Source organism: Malus sylvestris, chromosome 5, assembly GCF_916048215.2.
Source record: "Malus sylvestris chromosome 5, drMalSylv7.2, whole genome shotgun sequence".
Taxonomy (NCBI): domain Eukaryota; kingdom Viridiplantae; phylum Streptophyta; class Magnoliopsida; order Rosales; family Rosaceae; genus Malus; species Malus sylvestris.
The window spans coordinates 41130531-41152766 of record NC_062264.1 but is presented as its reverse complement, the minus strand read 5'-3'; the positions used below and the strand labels follow the sequence as shown (position 1 = coordinate 41152766).

General features: G+C 39.8%; 6 protein-coding genes across 7 annotated transcripts; 3 read left to right on the top strand and 3 right to left on the bottom strand.

Annotated features, from left to right (window-relative positions):
- Window positions 1-354: 354 nt before the first annotated feature.
- Window positions 355-3235, bottom strand: LOC126620736 (pentatricopeptide repeat-containing protein At3g14730). Its single transcript, XM_050289007.1, has one exon. The coding sequence runs from the start codon at window positions 2796-2798 to the stop codon at window positions 915-917; it is 1884 nt and encodes a 627-aa protein (XP_050144964.1). The 5' UTR covers window positions 2799-3235; the 3' UTR covers window positions 355-914.
- An 852-nt stretch (window positions 3236-4087) lies between these two features.
- Window positions 4088-10552, top strand: LOC126621924 (probable starch synthase 4, chloroplastic/amyloplastic). Its single transcript, XM_050290545.1, has 16 exons — window positions 4088-4444; window positions 4556-4787; window positions 4880-4928; window positions 5244-6342; window positions 6424-6475; window positions 6700-6822; window positions 6895-6970; window positions 7063-7247; window positions 7336-7530; window positions 7626-7697; window positions 8415-8624; window positions 8761-8886; window positions 9213-9362; window positions 9449-9510; window positions 9600-9675; window positions 9880-10552. The coding sequence occupies exons 1-16, from the start codon at window positions 4293-4295 to the stop codon at window positions 10054-10056; spliced, it is 3036 nt and encodes a 1011-aa protein (XP_050146502.1). The 5' UTR covers window positions 4088-4292; the 3' UTR covers window positions 10057-10552.
- Window positions 10553-11250: 698 nt separating this feature from the next.
- Window positions 11251-12240, bottom strand: LOC126621925 (chlorophyll a-b binding protein of LHCII type 1-like). The gene has a single exon (XM_050290546.1). It carries the CDS (start codon window positions 12223-12225, stop codon window positions 11350-11352), a length of 876 nt encoding a protein of 291 aa, XP_050146503.1. The 5' UTR covers window positions 12226-12240; the 3' UTR covers window positions 11251-11349.
- A 1717-nt stretch (window positions 12241-13957) lies between these two features.
- On the top strand, window positions 13958-14982 carry LOC126623871 (chlorophyll a-b binding protein of LHCII type 1-like). The gene has a single exon (XM_050292853.1). It carries the CDS (start codon window positions 14008-14010, stop codon window positions 14803-14805), a length of 798 nt encoding a protein of 265 aa, XP_050148810.1. The 5' UTR covers window positions 13958-14007; the 3' UTR covers window positions 14806-14982.
- Window positions 14983-16344: 1362 nt separating this feature from the next.
- Window positions 16345-17882, top strand: LOC126623792 (uncharacterized). 2 transcript variants are annotated; one of them, XM_050292771.1, is made up of 3 exons: window positions 16345-16470; window positions 16581-17299; window positions 17736-17882. In XM_050292771.1, exons 1-2 carry the CDS (start codon window positions 16384-16386, stop codon window positions 17250-17252), a joined length of 759 nt encoding a protein of 252 aa, XP_050148728.1. In that variant the 5' UTR covers window positions 16345-16383; the 3' UTR covers window positions 17253-17299; window positions 17736-17882. The 2 variants fall into 2 exon arrangements, with proteins under 2 accessions (XP_050148728.1, XP_050148727.1); XM_050292770.1 differs by lacking the exon at window positions 17736-17882 and having other exon boundaries at window positions 16581-17439.
- LOC126623791 (LRR receptor-like serine/threonine-protein kinase FLS2) lies at window positions 17485-21726 on the bottom strand. Its single transcript, XM_050292769.1, has 2 exons — window positions 18354-21726; window positions 17485-18058 (listed from the first exon to the last, which is right to left on the bottom strand). The coding sequence occupies exons 1-2, from the start codon at window positions 21484-21486 to the stop codon at window positions 17718-17720; spliced, it is 3474 nt and encodes a 1157-aa protein (XP_050148726.1). The 5' UTR covers window positions 21487-21726; the 3' UTR covers window positions 17485-17717.
- Between the last annotated feature and the right edge of the window lie 510 nt (window positions 21727-22236).

Below are 22236 nucleotides of genomic sequence, written 5' to 3'. Positions count from 1 at the left end.
CCCTCACACTCTACATTCCCCACATTTTCCAACCTTTTCTCTTCCCTTTTTTAATCTATCTTTTTCTTTTTTGAGTTGTCATCTGGGCTCATTAATAGTCATAGTAAAATAAAAAATAAATTTAGTTGTACAGGTGGAGCGCGTGTGTCGATTGCTAGTCCCTTTTTAAAGAGGGGACGAGTTGGAGCAATGAAAAGATTACTCTTTGGCAACGAAAGATCAAGGGTTCAAATTACGAAAACAACCTATTTGCAAAGCATGAGCAAGGCTACGTACAATAGATATTCCCGACTCTCGCAAAGTGGGTCGCCTTATTGATATGGGATCATTCTTTGCTCTTTCTAAAAGGAAAAATGGAAAAAGAAACAAATATATTGCATTGTAAAACAACAAATTACAAATACTAAAAATGTTCATGGCTCAAAATTTGTTTGTTTTGCATAATGTTCTGAAGAAATGCTTGTCAAGTCCTTGAAATTGCTGCAGCTGTCTTCAAACACTGATTAAACATTGCCAAGAACCGAAACAGTCACAAGCCATTTCGTGTTTGAGATCTACGGTCGAGTAGCATTCAGCAATCCTGACTAACACAGCATAGCGTTTCAGAGCACCCCAAATGAGAGCATCGAAATAAGTTTTGGTTTCTCTTATGTCTCTTCAATTTCCGTCTCTTCACAAGTGTAGTAAGCTATTCCCTTCTGCGGTTCAGTGAGTGCAGTGATCAACCTTGCACCCCAAGCAAGAGCAGATCAAGATCACTTCGGCCAAAAATGCAAGTAAAAATGGATTCTTCACTCTCCGGTGTAACTCTTAATGTCAATTGTCCTGTTTGTTTTGTTTTCTGCCTATTGAGGGGAAGATGGGGAAAATATCCATCGAGAACCACCACGCTGGACTTCAGTACAAATCAAGTTCTAGAAATGAGGCACATATCCGAGCTCACCAAGACGAGCAGTCAATGAGTCTAATTCGGCATAAATAAAGTTAGCTTTAGGATGGGCTCTATCACCAGTAATAAAAGCATGCACACCATCCTTCAGCTCAATCCAGCTACAGCCCGGTATCTTCTTCACATTCTGCTGGCTCATTGAATGTCTAACTTCTGTTACCTCATCATATTGACCATTCGCTACATAAAGATTGGACATCAGCACATAATTACCACAGTGACCTGGATCAAGTTCAATCACCTTATGCACAGCGACCTCTGCGATATCCTGGTTCCCATGAAGTCGACATGCTGCTAGCAATGCCCTCCACAGCACAGGATTGGTCTCGATAGGCATTTCTAGCACCAGTTGATATGCCTCCTCAAGATGCCCAGCTCGACCAAGCATGTCAACCACACAAGTATAATGCTCGATGGTTGGAACCACGCCATACTTCGACTTCATTTGTCTCAAGAATTCACGCCCTTCTCTGACTAAACCTGTATGGCTGCACGCAGACAAAACCCCAACAAATGTAACCTCATCAAGCTTCATTTGTACTTTGCACATATCAGAGAACACATCCAACGCCTTGCTGCCATATCCGTGCATGCCATAACCCATGATCATGATGTTCCAGGATGCAACATCCTTATTCCTCATCTTATTGAAAACCATATAAGCATTTCTCATGCTCCCACATTTTGCATACATGTCCATAACTGCATTGGTGATTTGCACATCGTCAACATTCACATCCTTCTCCAACCCATTTTTAATCATATATCCATGAATTTCTCTACCATGCATCAATGCTGCCAGACGAGCGCAAACTGGAAGGACCGTCGTGATGGTTACCAAATCAGGAAGAACTCCAGCCCTTAACATTCTATCAAAAAGCCTCAGAGTCCCATCGTGATCACCGCAATGCTCATGCACTGCAATAATTGAGTTCCACGAATATATATCCTTCTCAACCATCATCTCAAAAATCTTCAAGGCGTCTCCAACACACTTGCATTTCCCATACATGTCGATCAACGCATTCAAAACCTCAACACCTGAATCATACCCCATTTTCGCCGCAAACCCATGCACCGCTCTCCCATTGTCAAAACCACCCATCACAGCGAAAATAGACAAGATCCCAGTCACGGTAAACCTACTCGGCACAACTCCTTCTTCACCCATCATACTAAACACCGCCAAAGCCTCCTCAAGCCGCCCAATCTGCGCAAACCCATTAACCATTGCATTCCAAAGCACAACATCTCTAACAGGCAATTCGTCAAACACTTCCTGTGCCTCCTCCATCAACCCCAATTTCAAATACGTATTCACCAGAGCACTGCCAACATACACATCCAACTCCGACCCAAATTTCACCACCAACCCATGAATCTTCCTCAACTCCAGAACCCCACTGCAACCCCTAATCACACACGGAAACGTAAACTTATCCGGCACAACACCGGCAAACCGCATTCTTCTATAAAACTCGAACCCATCTCTACCCAACCCGTTTGCTATAAACCCAGCAATAACAGCATTGTAAGCAAACACATTGTGGTCAAAAGACTGATAATTGAAAGTCGAAACGGCGTCGTCCATCTGGTTGCACTTGGAGTACATGTTGATAAGGCTGGTGGTGGAGAGAGGGGAACGGAGGAAGCCATTGGCGAGCATAAATGAGTGGACTTGCTTGCCTTTTCTGAGATTCTGGCGGCGGGCGCATGCTTGAAGGGAAGCTATGCAGGCAGCGAGGTCGTGCGGCGGCTGAGCAGGCGACCGGGCAGCGGAGTGCGAGAAGGAGGAGCTGAGGCGCAGAGAAACAGATGGGTTCCTGAACAAATTGGTGGCTTTGTTCATCAGGAGCGTCGGTGTCTGATCACAGCACCATGAATTTTTGCAAAGATATTTATCTATTTATATAGAAACCATGAATTTCTCGGCTTTACGAAACGCTGCTTCCAAGTTCCATAATTCGCGATTTCACAGGTGACTTCTATTCTCCAGAAAAATATTAAGTTGCATTCAACCACAAGGAACTCCAATTCCTAACTATCGTATGTCACAAAATAATGGCTTTTAATGGTCTCCGTTGTCATAGGATAATCGGAAGTTAATACCATAGAAAAAAAAATTCAAACTTAAAATCTTTGTGATAAAGTCTGCTAAAAATAAAGCTCATAATTAATAATTCCGTCAACTTTCCGTTAACATTTTCACTCCACCCCATCTTTTTTCCCACTTGGGTTCTGCCTCTCCCTGCCTGCTTCTCTCTACATTCCATCTCTCTCTCAATATCTTTCCGGACTTTTGGCCTCGAGCAAAACTAATAAATATTTATCTGAATCCCGAGCACCCAAGACTTAATATTTTTTTATTTTTTGGGTCGAAAACAAAGTAAGCAGTTTCATCCCAATATAAATACATTAAATTAGCCCAACAAAATAGGAATAGCCAAAGCCCAATCAGTAAAAATGCAAAAAAATAAAAGTTAATTAACTAGTAACTTTCAGCCCCAAAAGGTAACAACGATGACAATAATTAATTGTAACAATTAATGTTGCAATTTCACAAGTTTAAACCCTTTAGGTGACAATGACGACAATTAATGTCCCTAGGAGTGGAACTGATCTCATGTGACCTAAGTTCCAAATTTTGTGGAAGGGCCCAATATGGACCTTTGACCGACGGAAAGAGATATTTTTCGGATCCCTTACATCAAATCCTGTCAATTAACAAATTCGGACATTTGAAATTTGATCTAACAGTTAAAGTTATTATAATTTTTAAAAAGATCCCTTATTTTTAACCGTTGAATTAAAGTTATTTTAATTGAAGGGATCTGAAGATGATATACCCACACCCATCACCATTCGATTTGGATAAGAGTGTGATGCGCCCAACTTTTCATCTACATTTTACGCCTCACCTCCTCAATATTGCTCACTAATCCAATTCATTTTTTTTTATTTTTTAGAATATGAGCTATCTCGTAACAAATTAACGACAAATTAATTTTTCATTTCATAAATTAACGAGCGGTTCTGGTACGTCAATTTGCTTTTTAAAATGAGAAATACTCACATATGTATTTTAATAATTTTTAATTATTATTGACTAACTCCCACTAATCCAACGCAGAGAATGATCTAGAAACTGAATCCGTGAAAAATGAAATAAAAAATAACAAAATAAAGAGGGGAGAAGATTCGAATACCTTCCTTGGACCGGAGATTGCTTCTGCCTGGACACACCGCGAGTCGTACGATGAGAAGAAAGAGATAATATTACTCATTCACTCCTTCTTCTCTCTCTCCACGGAAAGAGGAGAGAGAAAGCTTGAGTTGATCATCAATGGCGGTCAGGCTAACGACCTGGTTCGTAACTCAGGGGCTCACCATTAGCGGCTCCAACTCCACCTCCAGGCACTGCTCAAATTCGAGCTCCCGCTTTTCATTTCACTGCACTCCCGCTTCATCCTGCAAGCTCCGGCACCGCAATCTCAGGTCCCTCTCTCTCTCTTCTATCTGAGCTCGTTTATCGATCAAATTCTCAAAGTTCAATCTGCGTGATCAAGTGATTGATGATGATTTTGATTCAATTTCAAACTTGTGAAGTTGCTATTGCGTGAATAAGAGGCAGAGACTGAAGAAGAAAGACTCGGTCGAACAGTCTTCGACGACTGCAGATTTCCAGCTCAATGGCGACGACGACTCCGAATCTGAAAATGCTTCTTCGGCGGGCGTAGTCGTCCCCATTGAAAGCGTATCTGATGACGAAGCTCGCACTGCCAATGGAGACGATTCGATTTCGACGGCTCTGACTCCGTCTGATGAAGCAAATCCTTCGGTAACTCATCGCCTTTGCTTTTCGAAACTCAAGGGTTCTTATATACATATTTGTTCAATTTTCATAAATTTGATTACTCGTTGGCTTTACAGGCGTATAGTACACAGGATTTGGTTGACATGATTAGAAATGCAGAGAAAAGTATGATATTTCTCTTCCCTGTTCATTTGGTTTCATGTAGGGTCCGTTTGGGACTGCTTTTGTTAGAAGCACTTCCAGGCATAAGCACTTCTAGCACCTTTATTAGAAAACTTCGAAATTTCTATTAGAAATTCAAATGATTTTTGAAATGCAGTTGAGAAAGCACTTGACTTATGTAAAAGTGCTTCTAAGTTTTTTTTTTTTCAAATGTGGTCAGAAGTGCTTTTAGTCTTTAAAAGCAGTCCCAAACAGGCCTTACTGTTTATGCCTCTTCTATTAGATTTGTGAAATGTGTATATATCTTTGTGGCCTTAGATATCCATATTCTCAACCAAGCGCGGGTTAATGCGCTTGAAGACCTTGACAAGATTCTTGGCGAGAAGGAGGCATTGCAAGGAGAGATGAATGCATTGGAAATGAGATTGGCAGAGACCGATGCACGGATTAGAGTAGCTGCCCAGGAAAAAATAAAGGTGGAACTTCTAGAAAACCAATTAGATGAGATGCGGAATGATCTGAATCTTAATAGTGGTGGTGGTGTCGAAAGAGGTCAGGTGGAGATTTTTGAGAATGAAGACGAGCTGTTTAATGAAGAAGCTCCTGTACCATACAGAACTAGTATCAATGCTCTTGTTACCAATCTGAATGCATTGAGATTAGAAAATCAATCCCTCAGGAGTGACGTAGAAGCACTTAGGGAGGAGCTTAGCTATGTGAAGAATACGGATGAACGAGTGGTAATGCTGGAAAAACAACGGTCGACTTTAGAGTCTGCCTTGAAAGAGTTGGAATTGAAATTGTCAGTTTCTCAGGAAGATGTTTCCAAACTATCCAATCTTAAAGTCGAATGCAAAGGATTATGGGAGAAGGTGGAGAGTTTGCAGCTACTGCTAGATAAGTCAACCAAACAGGCAGATCAAGCTATTACCGTGTTACAGCAGAACCAAGAGATTCGAAAGAAAGTTGATAAATTAGAAGAATCTCTTGAAACAGCTAATATCTATAAAGAATCATCAGAAAAGATGCAACAATATAATGAGCTAATGCAGCAGAAGATAAAACTTATGGAGGACCGGCTTCAAAGATCTGACGAAGAGATACATTCCTATGTTCAATTATATCAAGAATCTGTGGAGGAATTTCAAGATACACTAAATACTCTAAAAGAAGAAAGCAAGAGAAGGGCAGTTGATGAACCTGTGGATGATATGCCGTGGGAATTTTGGAGTCGTTTATTGCTTATGATCGATGGTTGGTTGTTTGAGAAAAAAATATCAATGGATGATGCCAAGGTGTTGAGAGAAATGGTCTGGAAGAGAGATCGACGACTTCGTGACTCATACATGGCATGCAAGGAAAAGAACGTGAATGAGGCTGTGTCTACATTTCTCAAACTGATATCATCACAAACAAGGTATGAACGTTCTAGTATTAGAAGAATACAGGGTTTACGTATTTAAGCTTCTATTTAATCTGCGACTTTGTTGATTTTTAGTCCAGGATTGCATGTCGTTCATATTGCAGCAGAGATGGCACCAGTTGCTAAGGTGAGATTAGCTTGCCTTTATACATCTGTATCTTTCTTTGCTTTATTCTATTAAGATAACTGAGTGGGGTTTCTTACTTGTCAAGCTACAATAACTTTTATTACAGCAGTTCAGATTCAGGAATTTGTTAAGCATTAATATTTGTGTAAATGTATAGGGACAACTCAATGATCTTTCATTTGGTTTGATAAACATACCATCAACATAACTAGTTAATTTTACAGGTTGGTGGTTTGGGGGATGTTGTGGCTGGTCTTGGTAAAGCACTGCAGAAGAAGGGACACCTTGTGGAAATTATACTTCCCAAATATGACTGCATGCAGTACGATCGTGTTCCTGACCTAATGGTAAACTGAATACTTAATGAATCTTAGAAAAGATGTTTTTCTAGTTGAGTCTCATTACACGTTAACATGCAGGCCCTAGATGTGGTGCTGGAGTCATACTTTGATGGTCGACTATTCAAAAATAAAGTGTGGGTTGGCACTGTTGAAGGTTCGTACATTGAAAGTTTCTGTTTGCATGACTTTTTTTGTCTTGGATTCGCACTGTAGTCTTGGATGCTCACTCTAGTGTTGATTATGCAGGTCTTCCAGTTTACTTTATTGAGCCTCTACATCCTGATAAATTCTTCTGGAGAGGACAATTTTATGGGGAACGTGATGATTTCAAGCGATTTTCCTTTTTCAGTCGTGCAGCCCTTGAGTTGCTTCTTCAATCTGGCAAGAAACCAGACATAATTCATTGCCATGATTGGCAGACAGCTTTTGTTGTATGGACCATTAAACCCTTCATTTTTTTTACCATGCTGTCTTTGACCGCCTTAGTTCTCTCAGTGACTGACTTGTTGCTGTTCTTAGGCACCACTTTACTGGGATCTATATGCTCCAAAGGGATTAAACTCAGGTAGAATATGTTTTACATGCCACAACTTTGAATACCAAGGGACTGCGCGTGCTTCAGAATTGGCATCTTGTGGTCTTGATGTCCACCAGCTAAATCGACCAGATAGAATGCAGGACAACTCAGCACATGATAGGATCAATGCTGTTAAGGTACAGCAATTGTTGATTCATCTATTACCAGCATCTTTCAGGAGTCGGCAAAACCTTTCCTGATTCCATTTTCATTTTTGTTTTTCCTCTTTAAGGGTGCAGTTGTATTCTCCAATATTGTGACAACTGTATCGCCCACCTATGCGCAAGAGGTGCGGACTGCTGAGGTATGGCTTTTGCTCATACTTACGAGTTCCTATAGATATCAGATTCAAATTCAAATTGCTTGCCCTGTCCCAGCCTAGAGACATTGTTTGCTTTTAACATTTGATTTTGGAGAATCTAATTATTTTCACCAAATGTTAATTTCTGTCATAAATTGTGTAAATATGTCTCTCTTGTATAAGTAGTAATCCAGATTCCAGACATGTTAGGAATAACAACATCTGAGTATGATTTTGTTTTTGGATTTGTGTTGAGATGATGTTGGCCTCTTTAAGATGAAAGAAAAACTTTAAAAAATGTGCTTTTCTATGAGAGCTTTGATATAGAAGTCATCAGGTGTTGGACTCTAGTAAATTATGTGGCTCCTAATCAATAGGTTCTTCTTGTTGGACACTCAATATCCCACTTTTATTCTGTTTTTGGGCATAAGTACCACTTCACAGATGAGAAAAGAGAACAACATTTCTCTTCCCTACTCATGCAAAAATACATCATGGTCTCTGTTTTGAACTTTCATGGCATAGTCAAAATAACTTTACGGTAGACAGCCTTGAAATTGATTAAGATGCTATGGGTGAAAAGTCTTGTGTAGTTAGCCAATTTGTTGAATTTTTGTGTCAGTCATATGGTTTGCCTGATGTATCATTTCATGCTTCCATGTTATTGGATATTCTTGAACTTCCGTTTGTATAAAAATAGTTGTTTATTTATGATCACAGGGAGGACATGGTCTCCATTCAACACTAAACTTCCATTCTAAGAAGTTCGTTGGAATTCTAAATGGTATTGACGCTGATGCGTGGAATCCTGCCACTGATGCATATCTCAAAGTACAGTACCGTGCTAATGATCGTCAGGGGAAAGCAGAAAATAAGGAAGCATTAAGAAGAATTCTGCGGCTTTCTTCGGCAGATGTCAAGAGGCCATTGGTAATTTGATTTTCTATTAAATTTGATTTTTGCACTCCATAAAATGGCATCATATTCTATTTTCGGTAAGCCAGATGAGTGATTGGTCAAGCAACTTTAGTCCTTAGTTGAAACTGTTTGATCACTCCTTGAATAGGTGGGCTGCATAACAAGATTGGTGCCACAGAAAGGTGTACATCTTATCAGACATGCGATATATCGAACATTGGAGCTCGGAGGACAGTTTGTTCTTCTCGGTTCTAGCCCAGTGCATCATATTCAGGCACTGCTTTATCTTCCGTTTTGATATTATATCCTGGCTATGTTCGTTACTGTTAGAATTTTATGTTGTTATATATGCTCAAGAAGGGACATGTCTGGGCAGTCTCTTATCATATAAATATATTGTTAAGATTAATGGATTATCAAACATTATACCTATTCTCTAATCGAATATATTACTAAGATTCTGGGTTCAAGTCCAATTTAATATCGCGTGTTGGGTTCTTTGTGGTGTGTTTGTCGGGCTTATTTGATTAACAAGTGGTTGTAAATACTTATTAGTAGAACCATTAACTGAAAGGTTTCTTGCTGTGTTTTCTACTGTAGAGGGAATTTGAGGGTATTGCAAGTCATTTTGCGAATCATGATCATATTCGGTTGATTTTGAAGTATGATGATTCTCTTTCCCATACCATTTACGCTGCTTCTGATATGTTCATCATCCCGTCTATCTTTGAGCCTTGTGGACTTACACAGGTAAAGTCTGTTCTCTTACCTGTGCAAAACTTCTGCCCACTAGTCACTACGTAGTGCTGGATTAATGTCTTATTTTTCTTGGGCAGATGATAGCCATGAGATACGGTTCTATACCCATTGCAAGAAAAACTGGTGGTCTAAATGATAGGTGGGTATCCATTGCCTGTATCTTCTACTAGCGATTTATGTTATATTCGTTAAAGAGTAAACTTAATTCCTTATATACTTTGTCTGCAGTGTCTTTGATGTTGATGATGACACCGTACCTCTTCAGTTTCGGAATGGATATTCATTCTTGACTCCTGACGAACAGGTAAATCTCGCACACATACACATTCTTGTTTTTCTTTTCTTTCATTCTTCTTTTTTATCTGGCATTGGTGGTGCCCGAGGCTCGGAATTTGATAGGACATCCTTGCATCATCTGTCTCCGTTATTCTCATGATTTTTCTCCACTTCAGTATTATAGTTTTCCCTGTCCATGATTAACTGTATCCTGACTTGGAAATGCCGACAGGGATTAAACGGTGCTATGGAACGTGCTTTCGACCTCTACATGAATAACCCTGATAGTTGGCAACAGCTTGTTCAGAAGGTCATGAATATAGATTTCAGTTGGGATACTTCTGCATCACAATACGAAGAACTATACTCTAAGTCTGTGGCCAGAGCAAGGGTAGCCGCTCGCACTTGAGCTTTGCGATACCTCACTAAACCAGACATGTCGACGCTATGTGACTTCGTCTCTGACAAGTTGGAGCTAAGACTGGTAAGCTCAATATATGGATGCATATTTTTAATGGAAGTAATCTGACTAGGGAGCACACCAGAAGCTTGAGATCGAATATGTTAAAGTTCTGCAAGGGTTATGCTTCAATGCTGGTAGCGACAGAGGTGGTTTTAACAGTCGGCCTTCGTAAAAATGTTCATTTTTTAACATTCGATCGCCATTTATTTGTTCATAAAACCAGCTGTTGTTGTTGTATGCTAATGACTAGGTTCTTACTATAATTACCAAACTCGTCTGTATACGCCGCTTAGTGGGATAAGGCTTTGTTGTTGTTGTCGTCGTTGACTGTATACCTTTCAGGTCATTTTCTATATGCAAAATATAGAAGAGAGATGAAACAAATAAATGTTCAAAATCATCTCCATTTGGAGCAATACTAATTGTCGTTTGAATGCTTCAATATTTTGTTCTCGTAATTGTTGTATCTTTTTCCTTCGTAGAAGCAAATTAAAATAACCGAGCTGGTACTGGTCGTAAACTCGGAATGATTTTATTCGGATCCTGCCGGCACATATTTTAGCAACGGTCATCTATCACTCAGTTTAATATGTTGAATCAAATTCAACACTCAAACTGATATGTTCGTTTAGGATTCACATCTTAACGATTCGATTCGATATGAAGAATAAAGTGTTGGTTGTCGACTATCTTATGCACTTTCCCTTCTTCTTTATTTGGATTTCAAACTAGTAGCATAAGATAAACTTACACGGATGGGATTAACACTCAAACTAACATGTATTGATGCTAAATGTCTGTATTTGTATGTACTCAAGAAAGATTGTTGTTCCAGTAAAGGAATCGATTGAGTTGTTGTTATGCCTAAATTGAATCGAGGTTTTTTGAAATAAAAAATTCTAGTTTGGAGGAAGGATTTCCAACTGGATCCTCTCCGGATGCTTTTGGTAAGGATCTTGAGGATCCGTAAATCGTGTCCGTTCATCGTACATTGTGCGGTTAGTTTTTGTCAAGTACTGTTTATGTTTAATTTTAAATAAAAATATTTAAAATAATTTCTGACCGCACATACGAGATTAACAGATCCCGAAAGATTTTAGGTGGATCTGAACCATGTAATCTCTTAATTTCAGACACAAATTGTAGCACATAATTCAAATTATTGTTGTCCATTACTTGGTACCAAATTTACATCACCGACAACAATACAAACAAAAGTACGAGACAACTCCTGAGCTCTCACTTTCCGGGAACAAAGTTTGTGGCGTAGTTCCAGGCATTGTTGGCGACTGGGTCTGCAAGGTGGTCGGCAAGATTCTCCAATGGTCCCTTTCCGGTGACGATGGCCTGGACAAAGAATCCGAACATGGAGAACATGGCCAACCTTCCATTCTTGAGCTCCTTCACCTTGAGCTCGGCAAAGGCTTCTGGGTCGTCAGCAAGGCCCAAGGGGTCGAAGCTTCCGCCGGGGTAAAGGGGGTCGGTCACCTCTCCGAGGGGTCCGCCGGCAATTCTGTATCCCTCAACTGCTCCCATCAACACAACTTGGGTAGCCCAGATGGCCAAGATGCTCTGTGCATGGACCAAGCTAGGGTTTCCCAAGTAGTCGAGACCGCCCTCGCTGAAGATCTGGGCTCCGGCCTTGAACCACACAGCCTCGCCGAACTTGACACCGTTGCGGGACAAGAGCTCGGGGAAAACGCATCCAAGAGCTCCGAGCATGGCCCATCTGGAGTGGATCACTTCGAGCTCACGGTTCTTGGCGAAGGTCTCTGGGTCGGCTGAGAGTCCAGCGGTGTCCCAGCCGTAGTCACCGGGGAACTCGCCCTTGAGGTAGCTTGGGGGCTCACCGGAGAATGGGCCTAAGTACTTGACTCTGTCAGGGCCATACCAAGGGCTGCCAGAGGAAACTTGTTTGGTAGCAGTTTTCCTCATGGACACTCTTCCGTTTCCGAAAAGCTCGGTGGCTCCCGGGGAAAGTTGCACGGCTTTGCCGGCGAAGGTTGGGGAAGAGAGAGCCATGGAAGCAGCCATTGCAAAACTAATTTTGATACAAGTAGAAGGAAAAAACAGTTGAGGGAAGAGAGGATGATGGGTGGTTGTGATTGACTTCATGGCTTATATAGATCAGTGCCCTTATCCTAGAAAATCAACATCTTAATTCTCATTGGTTGTGAGATTTTGATGGTGGATTTTCCTTGTCTGGTTGGCACCCTCTACCACCAGTACCAACAGTCGTTGGATTATACAGTTTGGACTTTGAGACCTTAATTAGTGACCGGAAATTCGAGTCTTTAGTTTGTGCGATGAGAAATCGAAGCCCTTGATTTATGTGATGAGGTAGGCCAACAGAAGAAGTTAAGTTAATAGAACCGTCAGATAGTCTAGATTGGCTAATTGATTCGTAGTGGATCTCTGTCCAGTGTTTGAAAAATCTAAAGACATGCATGGGCACCACTAGTTTGTCTAATTCGGCATTGCCAATTGTTCCAATTGGATAGGCTTTCTGTGCTTGGAGATGGTAGAGGATTTCCTCTGTAGGACCAAACCCTAATTCTACCATGCAAATGTACACCTACGTGTTTCCAAATTCTGGACCTCTCAGAATATTGCTGCATTGCTAGGCATGAATTAATGAAGCCACTTCCAATGGCTGCCAATCAACTAGCCAAATTAATAAGTAAATAAAAAATAAAAACTAGTCAAATAATATGTTTCTATAGCCAGCTGCAGAATTTTCACGATAACCCTTTTGTTCTGAAATCATGTTTCCTACTTTAATAGGAGACAACTTCAAATTGTATATATATATTTTTTAAGAATAAGATCCCACATCGATCATATTAGATAAAATAATATATAAATATATGTGAGTTTTTATTTGTAATATCATCGAAACTATTTGTGATAAAACTCATACCTAATAATAAGTGATTAAACTAAGACAATATTAATAATATTAAATGAATACCGATCTACCAGCCTCTCGAAAAAAATACCGTTAGTTTTGGTATAATGGCTTGCTTCCAAATTTTATGCGGTTCGTTAAAATAAGTTGGGAAGTGGACCAAGATTAACACAAAGATTTTTTCTTCTTCTGCAGAGATATTTTTCTCTCACACCCTCTGCCTACCACTCGATTTTTCATTAACTTTTTTCTGAAGGTTACCATATAATCAACCCTAACATATTCGACAGACGTTGATAAGGCATTCTCACGACTCCTATCTGTAACGCTCCAGCGACATTAATTACTTTTTTTAGATTTTAATTTTACCATAATTCATACTATATCTTATCGAATGCACCAACGTACCAAAAAAAATTTCAATATGGTTGGAATGTGAGTTAGTAAACTACATGTTCCTATACAAATGATTAAATATTTGTATAAGAAATTAAGAACTTGAAAAATACAACTTTTCTTTATATATAACACATAATGTAGTACCGTTCCGGAAAGTAAAAAATTTCTCCAACTACCAGCTTGTAGATTTTTTTCAAGATTGTTAGAGAGTGTCAGTGGCACATTGGTTATACGCCAGGGATTGAATTTGAGGACGTGGTGGATTAGAGAGACAGACATGTGGCAAACGAAAACAAGAGAAAAATCTTGGCAGCCCAATGAGATTAAAGCTTTAGATAGCATAAGATAAAGGGAACTTTAACGAAAAACATCTGGTATTGTTCATTTTAACGAAAAACCATATTTTTACATTAAAAGGCAATCCTGGTACTATTCACTTTACCCTTTATGTTGTCCTTATCATTAAAACTCAAAGTTTTCAAGGCATTTTCATTAGTTTCTTGAAGATAAATGGCTTTGATAGCTAACGCACCATAAATGCGAATTAACTTCACCAACCATCAATCAAGCCTCAATTCTCTCTTTCAACCATGGCTGCTTCCACAATGGCTCTCTCCTCCCCAACCTTCGCCGGCAAAGCCGTGCAACTTTCCCCGGGAGCCACCGAGCTTTTCGGAAACGGAAGAGTGTCCATGAGGAAAACTGCTACCAAACAAGTTTCCTCTGGCAGCCCATGGTACGGCCCTGACAGAGTCAAATACTTGGGCCCATTCTCCGGTGAGCCCCCAAGCTACCTCAAGGGCGAGTTCCCCGGTGACTACGGCTGGGACACCGCTGGACTCTCAGCCGACCCAGAGACCTTCGCCAAGAACCGTGAGCTCGAAGTGATCCACTCCAGATGGGCCATGCTCGGAGCTCTTGGATGCGTTTTCCCCGAGCTCTTGTCCCGCAACGGTGTCAAGTTCGGCGAGGCTGTGTGGTTCAAGGCCGGAGCCCAGATCTTCAGCGAGGGCGGTCTCGACTACCTGGGAAACCCTAGCTTGGTCCATGCACAGAGCATCTTGGCCATCTGGGCTACCCAAGTTGTGTTGATGGGAGCGGTTGAGGGATACAGAATTGCCGGCGGACCCCTCGGAGAGGTGACCGACCCCCTTTACCCCGGCGGAAGCTTCGACCCCTTGGGCCTTGCTGACGACCCAGAAGCCTTTGCCGAGCTCAAGGTGAAGGAGCTCAAGAATGGAAGATTGGCAATGTTCTCCATGTTTGGATTCTTTGTCCAGGCCATCGTCACCGGAAAGGGACCATTGGAGAATCTTGCCGACCACCTTGCAGACCCAGTTGCCAACAATGCCTGGAACTACGCCACAAACTTTGTACCCGGAAAGTGAGTGAGAGTATGAGAAGTGTTGAAGACATGTTGTGAGTCCCTTTAATTGAGTGTGGATTTGAGTGGGGAAATTTGTTCATGTTGTAGATTGGTGGGCGAACCCTAGTGCACAAAAATGTGAATTATCTATTTATGTAATGCTGAATTTGAATGGAGTAAATTTCTCAATTTTTTTCAACATTTGTCAAATATATCTGCCGTTTGTTTATTTGGAGGATATTCTAATCTAATTAATCTAAGTTACAACATTCGAGCAAATGTGGCTTAAGTTACTAGTTGGCTAGTAAAATGTAACTTGCTCCTTACTCTTGTCTCCTGGATTAATTTGTACTAATTAATAAAACACTTATTGTCAATCAAGATCTTATAAAATTATCAGTTTAACCTTCTAATTGAAATAGAACATGAATAAGAAATATGGGGCAAAAATGTAATTTCACACAACCAAATTTTGCTATTTTTTTTTCTCAAAGCCTCCCCTGCATGTAATCCTAACATATCTCTAATTAAAAAAAAAAAAACTTCTCACTCCCACATTCTCTATCACTTTCTTCCTTTCTCATTCTAATTCAAAAACAAAAATAAAAAATTTTCTCACACACTTTGTGTGTGCCCATATGCTAGTGTAGTTTAAGATAACACGCGCATTCTGCAATTATGTTTATACACTCTGGTATGAGTTCGGTCCCACTAAATTTTATCCTCCTAACCATTTATTATCTAATCCACTAATGCTAACGCTCTTCTAAAAAAAAAATATCCTCTTGGAAAAAATATCTTACTGTACTGTTATTGTTAAGTGATTCCGAGCAGAGGGCACTGCCTAACGAATTTAGCTACATTAAAAGGATAAGAGTAATACTAGAGAGATTAAATTTGTAAATTAAATGATATGTCATCAATAAGAATGAACACGTTTATCAACCGTTAAGTAATAAACCAATTATTAACTTCTATATACTTTAATTTTTAAAATTTTATCTACTAATGTAGTCTCCTTAACATTATCATTTAAGTAGTTGCGATTACATTTTTTCTATTGGTGTTGTCAGAGAGATTATATTTTCTAAACTACATTAAGTAAGGAGAGATTCTTTTAGTGTGGCGGGAATATAGCTCGAAATATTAAGTGTCTTTACAATTGATTAGAAACTTAAAAAAAAATTAATCAATTGTATTATGACACTTCGAATTTCTGCCCGTGTTCCTGACACCCTAATTTTTTTTTTGTAGACAGGTTCACTATATAAGAGCTCATTTGGATGTGTTTTTACAATGATTGAAAGCGTTCTTAATGAAAATATTTTTAGAACCAATTTTTAGTAAATATGCAAATAAATCCTGGAAAAGCACTTAAAGTGCTTTCTGAAAGACTTCTTGTAGAAAGTACTTCAAGTACTTTTGGAACTCAAAATTATTTTATCTAAAAACGTTTTCAATCATTTTAAAAGAATATTAAAACGAACCCTAAACAGGGACCTCTTGTATTTGAGAGATGATATAAAGGTAATTTACAAATTGCAGTCTGCCTAGCAATATTTTTTAAAAATTTTTATCGGTACTATATAAGCTATCAAGTATGAACCCTCTGAAACACAAGTCAAACATGAAAGATGGACGGTCACCAGCGTCTCTGCACTCCAATTTCTTCTCCTCCCTGAAACAGGTTCATCTATTTCTCTGTTTCCCAGATTTTTTACATTACTTTATGGATTTAGTTTAGTGTGTTTCTTGGTCTTGAATTTGTTTTTCTTTTCTTGGTATTTAATTCCATAGGTTGAGAAGAGACTGAAATTAGAGAACCCAGAAAAAAAATCCAGTATTTCGCCATCACCATTGTTACAAAGCAACAAGCTTTTAACAGAAGAGGAATCACTAAGCTCACCATTACATCTCCACTTTGACCAGTCCAATAACAACAACAATCAGAGCTTAAACGCATTGCAAGAGAGCGGTGAACCTCCAGAGGCGTTCCTCTCATGCTCCCTACTTTTCCCACCAACCCAACAAAACCCACCTCAAACGAATGCCCTGCATCAACCCGAAACCATCAATGACACCGAAAATTATGCAATCGGCGATATTGGAGAGTTAATTGAACTCTTGGGTTTGTCTAATTGTGAAGGAGGAGAGGAAGAAAGGGGTGATTGTTGTGGTGGTGGTAGCGGCATTGGTGGTGGTTCTTGTCGTTGTCAAGGCGGGTTTTATGAGAAGATTGTTGGGGTGAAGGGGCCGAAGTGTGGGAAAGAAGTGGAGAGGTTGGAGGGTTGGATTAAGTGCTTTATGAATGGTGGTGGGGAGGGGAGTATTGAACCTTTCAGGTTGGCACATTTGCTTTTGGGAAAAGCTTCTTTTGTTTCTGATGGTGCTGATCATGGTTTTGGAGGCTTGGAATTCCCTTCGACTGTTGGGGATTTTTTACTCAAAGATCCTCCCCCAACAGATTGATCAAGGCACCAAAACTTTACTCTTTATCTTATTCTCTGTCTTGAACTGTAAGAATTTCTGCATAAATCTGAATTTCTTAGCATAAAGTAGTTATGTAATTCGTTTTTCCTAACTGTTGTTTACATGTATTCATTATTTTATGGTTTATGCAACAATTAAGTGAAAGATCCAATCTTTCTTCATCAAATTCGGTTGTTTTTCAATCTTTCAACCCAATTTTCATTGGGAAATGTTCTTTTGGCATCCAAGTGACTGCTATACTTTAAATGGAATTTAATACATCAGAGTTCGATTCTACAAAACATTGTGAAACTTGAATATGTCTGTGGAACATATAAGAAGTTTATACGTTTCATTGCACAATAACTATTGCACGATGAGACAACGTTATTCTTCCTATCTTCCATCGCTGAAACTGATTCAACATTTATTGAACTGTGAAATATAATCACCATGGTGGTTGTACTATGTTTCCCTTTTCAGCTTCAGAAGGGTGGTCAACACCTCATTCATGTTAGGTCGGTTGTCAGGATCCGGGTTGGTGCAAAGCAAGGCTATCTTAAGTAGCTCTTCTGCAATTTTCTCCCCTTCCGTTGAGATATTTGAAGCTAGCATAGGGTCCAGAACTTGAAGAAGCGTCTTCGTTCCATTTGCAACGGCTTTCTCCACAAGTTGAGACAAGCTCACTGGCAGCCCATTCTCTTCCATAAGTCCTGTTGGCCTTTTCTTTGTCAGCAGCTCCATCACTATTATACCAAAGCTGAATAAGTCGACCTTAGTTGTGATTTTCCTCATATATGCAAATTCTGCAGAGGCATGTTTTAAGCTGGTGAGTACCATGGAAAGTGATAACATTGTATTTTCAGACATATTAAAGTTGGAATTTAGAGCAAGACTAAAAGAAGGAGAAAGAGAGATGAATGTATTTGCTTTGAATATTAGTTTCTGAAATTGAAAAGAAAAGTCTGGTGTAAGTTGTTTCCAACTGATTGACTGCATATTTGCATGAACACTATCAGCATATAAAATATAAGCAATGGAGATGAGTTATAACTTTCATTGTTTAAAGTTGGAATTTAGGGCAAGACTAAAAAGGGTCACCTGGTGCCAGGTAGCCAATTGTTCCTTGGAAAGCTGATGCTGAGGAAAGGCTACTCCCGTCCTGGAGATGAACACCCAACATTCTAGCTGTCCCGAAATCACTCACATGGGCCACCCAGTCATCATCCAACAATATGTTAGAAGGCTTCAAGTCACAATGAACAATCGGAAAATCATAACCCGAATGCAGGTAATCCAATCCGCTTGCTATTGAAATTAAAATGTTGGTTCTCTCAGATAATGTGCATTTCCAATTATTCAACTCATCTTCATGTATAATGCTGTCCAGGTTCCCGTTCTTCATGTACGTCAGGACCAAGGCCTTTAACTTCATGCTCTCCCATGCATAACCGAGTACCTTCACCAAATTCCTATGCCGTAGTTGGGACAGTGTCTTGATTTCTCTATTGAAGCATTTATCAGACTCGACAGAGAACTGGTGCAGATTCAATCTCTTTATGGCTACCATCTGCCCGTCTTCTAGTTCACCCTTGTACACAGTGCTCAAATTGCTTGCACCTATAATATTATCTTTGCTGAAGCAACCGGTGGCAGTTTCTAAATCCTTTTGATCAAACCTCTTGAGGGTCAATGCTGAAGCATACTCATATTCTGGATCCTCAAGCTTTTCTGGTCTACGTGAGTTGGTGAAGCGGTGGAGAATGTGAATACTGAGCACTAGAACCAGAAGTAGAGAAGCAGATCCAAGCACCAACAGGATAAACTTGGTTTTCTTGGACAGCCGGTGTGAACTTTTTTTGCATATCTTGAGAAATTTGTTACCACAGAGATCTGGGTTCCCCATCAAGCTGGACACATTCATCTTTTTGAATATTCCACTGTCTGGAACATGGCCTTGAAGTCCATTGAAAGAGACATTTAAGTGCTTCAAGCTGGAAAGATTGGCAAAGTTCTCAGGGATAATGCCTCTCAGATGATTTTGAGAAAGGTCAAGGGAACTAAGATGCTTCAGATTTGATAACTTTTCCGGGATTTCACCATCTAAGTTGTTCCTTGAAAGATTCAAGCTTGTGAGGATGTCCATCTGGGCAAAAGGTTCAACTGGAATTGAACCAGAAAGTTTGTTCCCCGATAGATCAAAAGAGAACAAGTTCTTGCAGCCTTCTATCGTTCTGGGAATGATTCCAGAGAGATTATTGTTGGAAATGTCAATGGCTTGTACCATTTCCAACTTACCAAGCTCATCCGGAATGGTGCCATCCAAGAAATTGTATGAGAAGTTCAGATATATCTGCATGCTTCTCATGCTTGAGACCACTGATCCAGGAATGGATCCCGAGAGACGGTTGTGAGAGAGATCCAGGGTTGTCAGCCGATTAAGGCCAGCCATGCTTTTTGGAATGGAACCATTGAGCATATTATGCCCGAGGTTTAAGTATGAAAGCAACTCAAGTTTCGACACAGAATCTGGAATTGGACCCGTCAGTTTATTGTGTTGCAACTGAAGATTGGTTAGCTGTTTCAGTTTAAAAATTTCCTCAGGTATGGCTCCTTCTAAAGCATTGTCGTGCAGGGAAAGCCCTTGGAGCTGAGAGAGCTTAGATAACTGTGGTGGAACTGGACCCGAAAAGCTATTCTCAGCAAGTGAAAGGAGGATAAGTTGGCTTAATTGGCCAATTTCTGGTGGAATTGGCCCGACAAATGAATTTGAGATGGCATTAAAAAGCCTGAGATTTGAGAGTTTTCTAATTCCTGGTTTCAGCAAACCGCTAAAGTTGTTCATGGCCAAATCTAGAGTTTTTAGGCTTGTACAATTGAAGAGGTCATCTGGGATTTCTCCATACAACTTATTTGATCCAAACGAAAGGAAAGTAAGATTTGGTAACTGCCCCAGCCCCTGTGGAATTTTCCCTGTTATTCTGTTATAAGCTAAGCTTATAACTAAAAGATGTGTACAATTGGTGATACTTGATGGAATGGATCCCTCAAGAAAGTTGCTGTTCATGGTCAGGTTTTTCAGATTATAAAGCAACCCGATATTTGATGGAAGCTCCCCGGTTAGGAAATTGATGCCCATTGACAAATATGTTAGATTTGTCAGGCTTGTCAAGGATGAAGGGATCTCGCCGGTGAACTTGTTGGAATGCAGGGTCAGTACTTGCAATGATCTTAAAGATTCAATCTCGGCTGGTATTGTTCCGGTTAACTCATTCTGTGAAAGTCCTAAATGGGTTAACGACGTCAACTGAAAAATGGAAAGTGGGATTGTGGAATTTAGACCATTGTTGTACAATCTCAATGTTTCTAAGTGAAGCAAATCTCCAAGTTCAGAAGGAATGCCTCCGGTGAACTGATTGTCATAGAGTTCAAGATTAACAAGCTTCTTACAACGACCTAGTTCGCTAGGGATATTCCCGAAAAAAGAATTCTCAAGCAAGAGAAGCATTTCTAAATTTGACAAATTCCCTAGCTCTCTGGGCATTACACCTGACAACTGGTTTTGACTTAAATCTAGAGCTTCCAAAACTCTCAACCTACCAATGGAAACAGGTATTGAGCCTACCAAGTTGTTGCGATACACCGCGAAGAGCTGAAGATTAACAAGATTTCCTATATTTGATGGGATTTTTCCGGTGAGATTATTAGAATTGGCACCAAACTGTGACAGGTTTTTGCAGTTGCAAATGCTCTCCGGGATGCTTCCAGTTAAAGAGTTATCACCTAAATCTAATGCCCGAAGATTTCCAAGGTTGCCTAGCTCTGGAGGAATTGGACCCGAAAGAGCATTTTGATACAAAATAAGTTCAGAGAGTTGGGAGCAAAGCCCCAGCTCAGCTGGAATATGTCCAGTGAATGAATTTAAAGTTAAATCAAAAACCTGGAGGCCTGAGATGTTTCCGAGGAACGGTGATATCTGACCGCTGAGCTGCTTGTCATACATGGAAATCGAAATGACACGATTTGTGGAAGGGCCACAGGCAACACCAGACCAATTGCAGTGATGGTTTGCATCTGTCCAGTCTGCAAGTGCTCCGTTGGGGTCGCCGTGGATCGATTTCTTGAATGCATGCAAGGCCTCAACTTCAACCTCCAAGCTTGGCTGAGCCGAAAGAACAGTAAGTAGAGCAGAACAGAGTAAGACTACGACCAAACTTAATCTCTGAGACACCATTTTTGTAGCAGATAAGCTTTCAAGTGAGGATAATGCCTTTTATACACAAGCTTTTCGACTAATCAGTGTCCCCCACGATTAATTAAGTGAACTTTGTTAAACTACATATGATCAAAGGAAGGAAGTAAAAAAGATTGTGATTCTTTGAATCATCAAAGAGAGTACAATTTGACTTTGAAGTTTGAACTCAACCCAGTAGGACCAAACCCTACCACCAACTTCTCTACTTGTACACTCAGAAAGTATATAAATCCGGAAAGGCTAGCTGCCTACCCACGTGTTTACTTATCAGGATGTATATAAATCCGGAAAGGCTAGCTCACTACCACGCAAAATCTGAGATATTTCGCATGTTTACTTATCTGGAATTAACATTCGAATGATTACATATTTACTAGCACATGAGGGTTATAATTATTTTGATTCTCGACTCTTCACGTGTTTACCAACATATTTGAAATATTAAGTATATGGATTCTACAGTATAAACCGTAATTCATTACCTGAGTAAACATGCCCAAAATTTACCGACTTTCTAAATTCACGATTTCCTTCGTTTCAAGTAAGTAAATACGGGAAACATTCATATCAAATTAAGCCCTAGTTTGGCTTAGCTTATCTTTTTTTAAAAGTGGGTTTGAAAAAAAGTTGGGACATTTTAGGTGTTTAGTAAACACTTAAAATCAGCTTATTTTCAAAATTATGAGTGAAAAAAAAGGTAAAAGTCCAAAGCTGGAAAAGGTAGCTTTC